General features: G+C 41.6%; 1 protein-coding gene across 2 annotated transcripts in view; it reads right to left on the bottom strand.

Moving 5' to 3' along the window:
* Positions 1 to 13,483, bottom strand: part of LOC6639727 (zinc finger protein jing) — a 154,657-nt gene that overhangs the window by 1,808 nt on the left and 139,366 nt on the right. The window contains exons 1-2 of one of the 2 annotated variants that reach the window (XM_047009998.1): positions 3,632 to 3,905; positions 29 to 3,532 (exon numbers count right to left, since the gene is read on the bottom strand). In XM_047009998.1, the coding sequence (XP_046865954.1) occupies positions 29 to 3,532; positions 3,632 to 3,639 (3,512 nt within the window). In that variant the 5' untranslated portion in view covers positions 3,640 to 3,905. Of the gene's footprint in view, positions 1 to 28; positions 3,533 to 3,631; positions 3,906 to 13,483 lie in introns of those variants that run through there. The other variant, XM_023181854.2, reaches the window with a different exon arrangement.

Here is a 13,483-nt window from a genome sequence, read left to right as displayed (position 1 = left end):
ACTCTTTGGGTGGTTGGATGGAACTTACCTGGCATCTATGATGGAATTGCTGCTTTCGCTGTTACTTAAACTGCCGCCAATGCCAGATTCTGGAGTGGGCAAATCCCTCAGACGTTTGTGCGACTCGGAGGATCCAACCGATTCGGATTTGTCATCTTCTTCGTCATAGTTGCTGCTTCCACTCGACGTACTGGAGGCAGGTGGCGGAGGAGGCAAGGCGGCTGCGGCAACAACCACACTCAGAGGTGGGCTCATGCCCGTCGTGGATTGCGTGGTTTGAGAGCAATCCTCGCCACCACTCGAGATGCACGAGGAGGTAACCATTTCACTAAGCATATCCGTTTGGCTGGCCGCCCGGCGGCCACTGGCACTGCCACTCCCACTGCTACTTCCCGAGGGAGAAGGAGCAGGCGACGGTGAAGCAGGGGTGGAAGCCTCCAATGAGAGATCCGCCGCAGAGCTCACTGAATTCGAATAACTGCTGCAGGAATTCGAATTGGAATTGCTATTACTGCAATCCTGCAGCAATTCGGGAAGTGGTTCATGCTCCACCACTGGCGGCGTCCTCGTCTGTGGCAATTGACCAGCAAAGGATTGCGGGGCCACGGCCTTGGACATCTTGGTCGTCGTCTCTGTCGTCGTCTCGATCTTGCTGATCTTGCTAAAGGCGGATAAGGTGCAGGAATTGGAACTCGATAGAGCTGGCGAGGAGCGACTACTTGGTGAACTGAAGGGCAATGGCGATGTCATCGTTATAGTCATAGTGGGTTTGGCCACTATACTAATGGCCCCATTCGAATTCTTAACCAAATCAAAGAGATCAGGCGCTGGCGGTGAGATCTGTGTCTGCATTTGGATCGGTATCTGCTGAGTCGGCGGCGGCTTGGCCAGGCTAAGAGTCGGTATCAACTTGGAGGGGGCAATGCTAACCAACGGTGGAGTGGGCACACTCACAGTGTTAACATTGTTGGTCTTTCTTAAAGCGGGCACCATCTCTTTGTTACTCGAGGTGGGCACCAGGGGCGGTGGTGTGGTGGGCGTGGCTATGAATTTGGTTTTCTGAGACTGAGGCGGTTGCGTTTGCATCCTCTTCTGATAGGGCTTCACGCCAGCTGAAGAGGTATTTGGCCTTTTTCCCGTCGATGTGGAGGACGATGAGATGGTGACCAATGGCGGCGGTTGACTCGAGCTATGCATTATGGTTGGCGGCGCCTTAGCCATCACTCTCTGTGGTGGTGGTCCCTGCTGATTTGTGGCAGTGTTATTCGAGTTGGTTCCATTGGCTAGTGGAGGGAGAGCAGGCGCAGGAGGATTACTGGCAGTGATCATGGATTGTTGTTGTTGTTGTTGTTGCTGCTGCTGCTGCTCTGGAGTTGGCTCAAAGATTGAGCTTAAAGCTGGCAACGGTTGCAGGCTCATGGCAGCTGCTGCCGCCGCCGCTTGGACCTGTTGCTGATGATGCTGATGCTGCTGGTGATGCTGCTGCAGAGCGAGGGTGGCGGCTGCTGCCATCTTTTGTTGTTGCTGCTGATTGGCCGCTGATATGGCCGCCGCTGCTTGGGCCAACATGGCCGGGAGAGTGGCTGCATTTAGTAGCAGTCCCGCGGGAGTGGCCATGAACACGGGCTGTGGCTGAGCGGTGGCTGCTCCTCCGCCCGTTCCATGTGGTCCGCCTCCGGGTCCTGTTCCCTGTTGTTGTTGCTGCTGCTGCTGCACCAATCTTGCCACTTGTTGTTGCTGTTGCAGAGCAGCCGCTGCTGCAATCTGTTGCTGGAAAAGCTCCTGCAAATTAGCGGGATTCGCTGGAGACGAGCATTGGGCTGCAGTTGGTGGGGCGGGTGCTGGCAGAGATGGCAATGTGGGTGGTTTGGTTTGTAGTTGCTGGAATTGCTGCTGTTTGATGAACAATTCCTGCAGCTCATTGGTACTCAGCAAGCCAAAGGGATTGACCCCTCCGCCCGCTTGTGCCGCCGCTGCTGTAGCCGTCGTGGCCGTCGTCGTGGTGGCCGTGGTCACCTGTTGCAGCTTAAACACCGTTCCATTGAGAAAGAACTGGGCAGCTGCAGCTTGTGCCGCCTGTGCTGCTTGAGCGGCTGCATTGTTGTTAGCCGCCGCTGCCACCGCCGCCTTGGCCACATTATTCAGTTGCATGATATTGGCGGCAGCTGCCAATTGTGGTGGCAGCTGGACTAGATTGGGCAGTTGGACAGCGGGCAGCTGATACAGTGTGGGATTGGCAGTTGGCTGAGGTGGGGGAGGGGGATTCACAGCGGTTGGTAGCGGAGGAGGTGGCGGTGCTGGAGCAGCTGCCAGTTTTTGGCATGGCGTCCGATAGACCATGGCTGAGGATTTATTCTGCTGCATCAGCTGCTTCATCTCCGGCGTGCGTGGAGCTATGGCCACATGTTTCTTGGCTGGCGATTTGCCTGTCGTCGCCGAGGAGGTTGAGGATGAGGAACTATTGGAGCCATTCGAGGAGGAGCTACTACTACTGCTGCTGGGTGTTTTCCTCAAATTCGGCGCCACTTGGGCTATTTTGGCTGGTTGCTTGGTGCTCCTCTCGATCTTCTTGAGCGCAGGCACAGGCAAACTAGTGGAAGCAGTTGCTCCCGTTGTGGCTATAATCATGGGAGGTGGCGCTGGCGTCGTCATAGTTACTGTTGGCGGAGGCGTTGCTAGCTTCTGGGTGGCAGATGCCGTCGATGTTGACGCTGTAGCGGCCGTCGCCGCCGCCGCAGCTGCTGCTGCTGCTGCCGCCGCTGCTGCCTGTTGCTGCTTTTGCTCCTTCAACTGCGATAGAATATTGAAATATTTATTCAATGATGCAGTCGTTGCCGGCGTGCTCATGGTCAGTTGGTTGGGTGTCGAAGCGGAAACGGAAGCGGTGCTTGTCGTTGTGGTTGTTGCTGGCGGTGGCGGCGATAGCTTTCCACCCGGACTGGCCTTCATTTGGGATTTGAAGAAACCCGTAATTTTGGTCTGTGACTCTTCCAGGGCAATGGATTTCAGTCTTTTGCTTGCCTCCAACGGATCTCCCCTTGACTTTTTGGCACCAACGGCAGTCGTATGCTCATTTGTTCCCAATCCCCCCGTTGTTCCTCCTGTTGCCATGACTCCGCCCGCAGAGCGCTTCTTATTGGCCACTGAAGCGGGAACAGCTGTTGAGGTGCTGCCCAAATTGGTGTTCCACGGCCATTGCAGGGTAGGCAGCATATTTGGATTTCTTTGTGGCGTCGTCATCGTCGTGCTTGGCGTTGTCGTCGTCACTTTGGCAGTGTTGATTCCCTGGCTAGGACTAAATGTAGCTGGCGCGGGTGTGGAGGCAGTGGCTGTAGCTGTGGATGCTGCGGTGGCGGGGGCCGAGGAGGATGCAGAAGAGCTGTTACTTGTGCTGCTGGTGCTGAGTATTTGTGGCGGCATCTTGTGGTGGTGGTGCAGGTGGTGATCGTCGCTCACGGGAGAGCCTGGCTCGGATGCATCTTCACTGGAGCCAGTGCTGGAGTCGGCGCAGCTCAGGGATGTGGCCACGCCGCTGCAAACAAAAAAAAAACACACAAATAGCGGGAGATTTAGATTAGGATTAACACACATATAACATTTAAATGAGGCTCGCCCCACACATTGGCCACACCTACACATGAATCTGGCGACGAGTCAACGCTTAGTTCACAACTCGAGCAACTCTCCTGCTGCAGTGCACAATTAATTCTGCTCGATCACAAATTAAACACTCTCTCAAATGCATTTTTTAAGCATTTTTCAAGTCAAAACATGGGAAAGAAGTGCAGCAAAACAAATGTAAAAACCACTATTCAAAACCCGCTATTTATTTCACAGTATTGCACAACACTGTCGACAGAGGTGAGTTTCTTCAAGAGAGGGGAAATCTTTATAGTTGAGTAGCCGCCAAAGAATATTTGAAAAACAACTATTTTTACCAGTATTCCTAACTAACATAAAAAAAAAACAATATCTTATGCTTGTTTACTCTCTCTCCCTCTCTGAAATGGAGAACGCTGCAAGAGAGGAAGAGAGAACATACACACACCACACACAAAGAAAACGGGTCGATAAACGAAAGCATAAAGTAAACAAAAAAAAAATAAATGCACGCCAAGAAAATAAAAGCAAACTTCCAACTGCTGTTTCCCCCCACCTCACCCACTTCTCATGTCCAGCAACAATGTTATTCTCTCTCTCACCCTATCTTCTCGCTCTAGCTCTGTCTCACTTGCACACACTGCATTATGCTGCGTTGTCTGTCGACGTGCAATATAACCAACAACAACAACAAAAACAACAAAAAGAGATTCTCTAATGCGGGAAAATTTCAGTTTCAGGTAGCTGCACGCGACCCTTCCACCCCTCTGCCGTTCAATATCTCTTGTCCATACCCCTTTTCGACCAACGAACCCATTTGATGTTTGTTTCAAATTCTTCTTCCTTGTTTTATATATACATATATGTATGTATATGTATGTGTGTATTTTGTAATCTCTACTCTATGTAACAAATTTTTAAAGACACAGTCAACTTTAACAAATGCACCAACAAATTTATTTTAATTATTTAATTAATTATCAAAATTCTCAAAATTTAATGAAGAATCCAAGATTTGTATCATTTGCTATAAACTTATTGTGTCCCATAGATAAAAAGCTAAAGATTTGGAAATTTATGCTGGAGATCTCCGACTTTAAAAATCAATTTGTTTAGTTAAATAATATTTAGCATGTATCAATTAAATACAATTTGATAAAAACACAATCGGCTAAGACGAGGATTGGATTTTAGTGCCTAGTTAAAGAATGTTTTAGTTTCTTTTAAATTTTTGGCCCAACATTTAAGAAATTTTTAAAACAATTTGTTCCTGGATGAACAAAATACAGGAATGGTAAAACTGCCTTTAAAAATAATCTATTTTTACATTCAAATGTATGCGTTTAACAGGTGAAGAAAAAAGTTTGGACTAACATTAATGTGTAAATAAGGCAAAAGGTGTTGAAAATGTTTCGTTACAGAATGGGATGTTAGTCTCGTTTTACCTTTACATTTTTGACAGCCGATTCCACGACCCTGTACTAAAATATCTTTCTGAACTCTCTGACTTTAAGATTCCATCGGTCACCATAAAAATGACTATAATAACTATCGTAAAAATGTAAATTTCATGTAAAAAGGTTTGCCCATGAGAAGAAAGTTCTGAAGCTCCATATAATCCAATCTAAAGTGTTTCCGTGAAATTTATTCTTCGGCAAGCAAAAGAATTTATTTGAAAAAAGATCAAATGAAATATACCCACTTATAACGAAGTGAATTTCCACAAATTTTCAGCACAAGAATTGACAATTGTTTAGTTTTGCTTTTGAATTTGCAAAAGTCTCAATAACAATTAAGTTTGAAGTAAAACTCAGCTCACCAGCAAGTTCTAAATGAACTTGTCCCTAATAAGTCTTATTTATCCCATTAAATGTTCTCTTACTAATTTAATAACTTAATCACTGACAAATATGTACATATAAATATGCAGGGTATTAACAAGTTAATGTATTCCACAGCAATTTCATTCCAACAAACAAACAAACATAAGTATCTATTCATGCATATTTATTCTAAAACTTTAATAGAATTAACAAAAAGCGTTTTCCGAGCTTGTTCTTTTTCACACACACACACCAACACCACACACACCAAGAGGAAGCACACACGCACACACAGGGAAGGGAGGGAGGGGGCAGGTGGCACACATTTATGCACTTGTGCTTTTCCGTTTTTCTTTCACGTTTTTTTCTATTTTCATTTTCAGTTTTTTTTTTATTATTGCTTTAATTTTCGTTTTGTATGCAGTTTACATTTTTCTCCTCTTTCACCTCTTTCTCTTCTTTTTTATGTTTATGTTTCTTGTGTCATCGTTGATTGCACTTGATTTTGAATGTTGCATGTTGTAACATTTATTTCTGTTATTATCTCCAACCGTAGGGAAATGTTTCATACAAAGAAAGAGATAGACACACAGAGAGAGTGAGAAAGAGGCATATCACCTGCTTTGATGCTGCCTCGCTCAACATTCTTGTTGAACGCATCGTTAAATGGGAAAAGATTAATGTTAAGTCGTTCGTGGGTTTTTGGGGTTTGGGGTCGGTCGCCTGTCGTTCCCCCCACTTCTTTTTTTGTTTGGGTTTGGTTTGGGTTTCTCTTATGGTTATTGTCGCTTTATCAGATATTTAGTATGAGATACGTAGAAATACTCTCGACTTGACGAGAGGTTATTTACCTTTTTTTGTGGGTTTTTGACAATTTTTTTTATACTGTTTTTTATCGCCTTCAAAAAGATTTTGTTCAATCAGAGAGCATTAACTTTCTTGTAATATATATCATAACATTAATAACATTTGCAGCAGTAACTGAAAATATTAAAAATTAAAAACAATATTTCTTTAAGTCATTTTCTTTTGTAAATCGCAGAGATTCATTTCATGAGTTTCCTCAACACGATCTAAACCCTAGTATGCATTTGTGGTAGATGCTACGACTTTTTCCCAAAAAAGTTAAAACATATTTAAAATTAATATCATTTACGAAATTTGATCATAGAGAATGTCAGCCTAAACGATTTTGGAAAGTAGTTGAAATTTGAGAATTTAAACGGACTGTAAACTAAATGGCTTAAACATAAATCTTTGTCGATAAGAAAGAAAACGTTTCCCAAACAGCTGAAACTGTTCTACCAAAAACAGATAAACATTTTATTTACGCTTCTAAATGTCATCACAATTGATGTTTAAATTGATCAAAATTACTGCTTTCTAAAGTTAGTTAATTGGTCAGTAAGAATATAAAGAAGTTGTTCAAAATTATTTAAGTTTGTGGAAATTGTTCCAACAGGTAACAGACTAAGGCAATCACACAGAAGTTCACCTGAAGGAATGGCGATTAAAAGAGCACAAAATTATTACCAAGAAAAGTGCAAGTTCAAGGCACAAATGTTTACTTTAATGTATTTTGGATTAACGAACCCTGTTTCCAGGTAATCCTGTGAAAAGGGGAAAAAGTAAACATCTTTAAAATGTACGTGGTATCCCATAGAACACACAGGTATGTATCTACTATTCCTTCTTATCAGTGCAGTTGATTAATACCGTTAGAAAGGTTAGCCGCTTGTCGGCAGTGACTTCAGCCGATGCCAGAAATGACTTCGGTCATATCAAATTAATTTGTTACCAAAAATTCGATACAAATTTCAATGTAAATCAATTCAATACATTCAAACATAAATATTGGTATGCAATTCAACTTGGATCGTAGTTTTTGTAATTAAATAGAATTGCTAAAACTGCAATTGCAACAATTTCTTTTTTTGCCGCCGGCATTTGTTTATGTTTTATGTTCTTTTTCACTCGCTTAAGAAATGGTTTTTAAATTCAATTAGAGGCTAATTTGTTGTGGCCAATGTTTCCCGGTCAAGATTAGTTCGCATGATTATTTTATGTAAATTTTTAATTTATTCATTTTCAATTTTGACTTGAATTATGCACTATTACTCACACACACTCTCACAGACACACACATATAAATAGATGTACGTATGTATTTTAAATTCATAGAATGCGCTAACAATTTAAATTTTATTAGAAAATCCCATTAGATACACACACAAGCACACACGTGCTTGTACACACACACAAACGCACACACGCACAACACGAAGGCAACTTCCACTTCCGCCATAAGTTGCCTTTGTATCCCAACAACCACCCACCCACCACCATTCCTTAGCCCACCCCACCCCCCACTCTACTCCTCACCATACGTGAAAAGAACTCGCACAATTGAGCACGCTTCATTTGCAAGGCATGAATGAAATAACGGATGAGGGGCAACCGGGGAAGGCCGAGATAGTGTGGGAGCGAGAGTGAGAGCCGCGAACAACAAAAAATCATTGCATATTTGCTTGGGCAAACACAAACAAATGCAAAATGTGACATAGACACACACACACACACTCGTAAAGAGAGAGAGAGAGACATTTAAGTATCTATGTATGTTATTATGTGATGTAAAATGTTAACTATGCTGTAATAGTTTTTTCCAAACGAAACAAAAGCAAACGAAAGAAAAAAAACACACACAAAACAAAAAGAAAAACCATAAAAGAAACAGAAAATTGAATAGAAAAATGCAGGCGCACACACATATGCAGAGAGAAGAAATCAACGAAAAGGGGGTGGAGGAGAAAAACATGCGCAAACGTGTGAGGGAGTCGGAAGAAGAGCCAGAAGAAGAGGGAGCAATGCACGCGACTTGCTGTGTAAACGTAATCGCCGCTTTAACTTTAATTTTGCCTTTTTCACTTATTTTTACTTAGTATTAACTTTAACTGTCGCTGGTGTATATACTAACATTTAAAGTTAGTCCGTGATGTTCTTGTTGTCGTTGTCGTTGTCGTTGCTGCTGCTGAAGTATCCAAAATCCTTTGGGAGATTTTAATATTTGTTTTTCACACACACACACAGTTGAAATTTTTTATAGATAAATTTCTGAAGCCTTTTTTAAAGCATTTTCTTTATCATCATCTATTTTGTTGTTGTTTTAATTATCCACTCATACACTCGGACACACACGCACACCCACACACACACTGGCGGAGACACAGGGAGACACGCGAAACATAAATTATCCGACCAAAAAAGAAGCAACAAAATTCCCAACGCAACGCGCTTCTATGCGTTTTGCGTTCCTTCCGCTACTTGCAGGCTCGACGTCCGTCGCGTTTAAGAGAAAATGGCTGACTGAAATTTTCGACCGACAAGTCCAAACAAGTCTCGCTCTTTGCGGTACAAAAAAAAATATCCCACAATATTTCAAAACACCCACCATGTAATACTCTCTCTCTCTTTCTCTCTCCCTCTCTCTCGGCAAGGATAGAGTATTCGAACCACAAACAACCGCCTGTGAACACATGTGATGCCAACTCCAATTGAGAGAATTTCCTCAGTCAGTGAGAGAGATGCAGAGAGCGAGAGAGAGTGGTAAACAAGAAATTCCCCGTTTTTGCAACTCAGTTCTAAGAGGCATCTCTCGTGTGTTCGTGTTGCACGCGTTGCACCCACGAATGGCTCTCTCTCTTTCTCTATCCCTCTCTTGCTGGCTTGTGGCTTATTCCCTACATTTTCTGCCCATTATTATTATTATTTTTATTTTTGTTGTTGGCACGTTAAATATTTCCTGTTTGTCGCCACCGCCGTCGCTGCCCGTCCTTGCAGTCCTCACTTTGAGAACCCGCAAAATGTGTGAAGGAGCAGCAGGATGAGGGGCAGGCAGGCAGGCGGGTGGCATGCAGACACTGAACAGGGGGGGCCATTGTGCCACAAGGCAGAGACGGTAACAGGCAGTTCATGTTATGGTCACGTAGTCTGCCCTCCCTCCCTTTTACCCCTTGCCCTTTCTTCTTCTCTCCATCATCTCTTCTGCCCGTTATGCGTCTGCTGATGCTCCTTCTGCTACTACTACTCCTTCTCTCTCTTCCCCTTTGCCTTTTTCGCGCTGGCTCGCTTTTATTTTACTTTTCATCTCGTTTTGTTGCCTTGGCTTAAATGTTTATCTAATTTTTAGACGTTTTTCCGGGCGTCAAAAAACAAAACCAAAAGAAACGCAAGAAGAAACAAAACGTATTTAATTTGCTGCATAAATCTTTGCTATAAATTTGTCAACGACTTGGTCTCAAATTCTTATGGGGACACTGTGGTTAAGGGGAAAATACCACAACATTTGACTTCGGAGGGGGGAATGGGTCAAACCCCCTCTCTTCCATTTTAATGTGGCAATCTGCTAATGCCAACTTTAATTAGAGAAAGTGAAATTATTGCTTCTAGGGGAAGAGAATATTTTGATATTAGGCTCTTAATAAACATCTTTTTTCAAATGTGGAATTCAATTTTATTCACAAACATCGGTTCAAAAATTTATTCACTGTTAATCTTTAATGAAAGTATATAACTTAAACGAAATGTTCATGATTAGTAGTCACTATTTACTTTTAACTAGAGTCTGTTATTTATCATCACCAATTGAATACTAAACACGCGAGAGTTTAAATTTAAACACGTCAGAGAAAACTTTGTAGGATTGGTCCTGATTGGTCCTTACCAAGAAACCTTTCCCTTTCTTACAAAGCGTTACTATTTATTTGGAATTTTCTTTCATATTTCATTCTTTCTAGTTAAAACCACATAAACCTTAGTTATCCTTGTTTGTCTTCTAAAATTTTAATACTAATTTATTTTAAATAATTTCTATTATATTTTTCGAAAATGGCAAAAGTAATTTAGCTGTATTAAACTAGTTTCAGAATAATAAATAGCTCAAATAAAGAATAGTTTAAAATCTAGTTTAAGAAACGTTGAAAATTTTATAAATGTTGCAAAATAGATTTGCAATTTATGACATTTCAACGGATGTGAAGCGTGACGAAGGACAATTGAAAATGTTTTTTGGGAAAATTGCCTTCGCTTCCTTTGGCCCTACCATAAATTATAAACCCCAATTTCTTCCATTCTGGGGCTTTGCCAGAAACAAAAGCACACACACATGAAGTTCAAATAGAAATCCCCTTCTAACAATCATCAATTCCACTTTGATCAGGCTAGAGGCAGCAGCAGCTCTGACTCTGGCTTACAATTTACGCAATTTTTTGCATAATTTTGGCATATTTTTTTAAATGTGTGTGTGTGTGGTGCGGAAGGGGTTGCGGGGAGGGGGAACACTCCTCAAAATTTGTTTATGCGTCAATTTTGATTTATGTGTGGCATAATTCTAGGCGTTATAAACTGTTTTTGACAACTGAAAGAGGTTGCCTGGCCCCACCACCCCCACACACACTCGGCTTGACTCCGCCCCCCCCTCATATGAATTATGTGTGCGACGTGTGCGACGTCCGTTTGTGTTTTTTGATTAGGGTTTTTATCGTCTGATTTACGTATGCTAATTTCAACATGACAAAAACTACATACACACTTTTACTATGCCAACAACAATAAGAACATAAAACGTTTTGTTTAATGCATTCAATTAAATTTATTAAATTAAATAAAATTAAATTTTTATTAACACCCGAAACAGTTCTCAGCATGTGGCATGGGGTATCTTATGTGCTTCGCTGCCATTATCCTGTCAACATTCATGTGTGTGCGTGTGTGTGTGTGGAAAGAAATAGTGACAATGTATTTACAAAATATATTGGAAACCCTTATCAATCGCACAAAACTGACTTGTTGACATTAAACAAAATGAATGAGATGACTTAAAACCTACCTAATACACAGAAAAAAAAGTAAGTTTAATACATAATCGGTTATAATGATTTGAAATAATATTTTTGGGGTTTATTCAGATTTTCATGTCTAATAAACTTAATACAATGATTTATTATGCGCCTTGATTCCTTCACTGGAAAGGATCAAAACGAAACGATTTGATCGATTCTCGATTTGAATTATATTACATATCTTTTGTCTTGTGTCAAACTTAATTGCCACTTATAAGAATCTAAACAAAACAATCTAAACATTGGATTGGAAAATCATTTTAAAAGATATTTTTAAATGACTAGTTAAAAGAACATCTGCGACACCATAAATTATATATATTCCCATACACATATTTCATTTCATTGTGAGTCGATTATCAGCGACATCGATGTAATTCCCAACTGGTTTTAGCGTCCCAAATCCCAGGGGACGAAGATTTCATTTACTTCATTCGCTTCTTTTACTCAATCTTTTACTTTTTAAAGCACTTTCCTTGTGTTCGTGTTGACAAAAAGTGTCGCCGCATGAATTCCTGCTTCTATTGTGTGTGTGTGTGTCTATGTGTGTGTGTGTGTCTATGTATATGGTATGTGTGCATGTTTTTGTAATTTTTTTTTAGACACTTTTCCAAACTAATTTCAAACTTTACACTTCGAGGCGACGAGGCCCGACAGAAAAAAAGCGCAGCGAATGCAACAGCAAACAACAAACAAACTGAGAGAAGCAAAGGAAAGAAAGAAAAAAAAAATTGATTGCCGGACAGATGGAGGGACAGACTTAGAGATGGCTACGAAGAACTCCGGGAACAATGTCAAAACAAATGTTAAAGCGGTGCAGAGTGAGACGGCGGGCGGCAGGCTGCAGGCGGCGGCGGTGCGTTTTTATGTTGCACGAGAAAAATAATGGAAAAAAAAACACAAAAACAAAAACACTCTCGACTAGTTTATAGCCTGTATGGATGCTCACTCAGTTGAAGAGGCAATTTGCCGTTAAACAGTTTGGCATACCCTTCGAGGAGAGGGTATCAAATAATGCCAACGGGCAGCCCACACAGTGAAGCAGCTGTGATTCTATTCCTGTTGTTGTTGTTTTTGTTGTAGTTTTCTGTGTGTGTATATTTGTTCCCAGCAAACACAATGCATCTCACTCTTTCCCACTCAAGCGGTGCGGCACATGTTGCCCTACTGTGGTTGCCCAGGCAGCAGCCAGCAGCACCAGGAGCACCATCAGATGAGGATTAGGAATCGGTTAATGGAATATATAGTGAATATCGCCATAAGCTTTTATAATAAAAAAAAAATGCAACGAAATAAGAAGAATGGCCAACTGTTTGACAGTTAAAGTAACTTAGGCTCTAATTAGGAAAGTCTCCAGGAACTATCCATCACCAATAGATATGATATATTAAACTTATGGGGCAAATCTCTATACATTTATGGAACACTTAACAATTACATAGAAATCTGTCTTTAGAAGTCGAAGGGACGATATCCTTTTCGTTTCTTGATAAGGATTCCTCTTTTTATAAATGTAGCATCTATTTCCATTCATTGGTATATACTTCCTAACTAATTAAGATGCCTTACTATCTATGTTTTTGTTTTAACTAATTTAGAGTAATAGGTTTGAAGAAAGGTGGCAAGGCATCAAAGACTTGTTTAAAGGGTATTAAATATTCGAAGGATTCTCTACATATGCTATGCCTACATGTACACTTTCCCTTCCGTCTAGTAGTTGCCCATGGCTGCTGCTACTGATGTTCCTGCTGCTCATGCTGCTGGTAATAATCCCAAGGCCCAGTACTGGCAACAGGCAAACGGATAAAGGCAAATTGCGTGTGCAAACAGTGAAGAACTGCAGCTTCATTAGCGAGGGTTGCTTCAACAAAGACATAGATATACACACACACACACACACACACACACACACATAAACCAGACATGTTCATGTGTGTGTCCTGAAGTTTTATTATTATTTTCTTTATTGTTTAGCGTGTTATAATTGGGGTGCCAGAGAGAGAGAAACAGAGGGAGAAGGAGAAGAAAAAAAAGACAGAAAGGAGAAGGGATGCCAGGTCCAACAATGCATCCATTCGCCTGGAAGACCTACATTCTGTTTACACTCCGCAAAGGTACACACAAATACATGCATGCGTGTGTATACAAGCTACACCCACT

Source organism: Drosophila willistoni (assembly GCF_018902025.1).
Source record: "Drosophila willistoni isolate 14030-0811.24 chromosome 2L unlocalized genomic scaffold, UCI_dwil_1.1 Seg196, whole genome shotgun sequence".
NCBI classification, from domain to species: Eukaryota; Metazoa; Arthropoda; class Insecta; order Diptera; family Drosophilidae; genus Drosophila; species Drosophila willistoni.
This window is presented reverse-complemented; position numbering and strand designations above follow the sequence as displayed.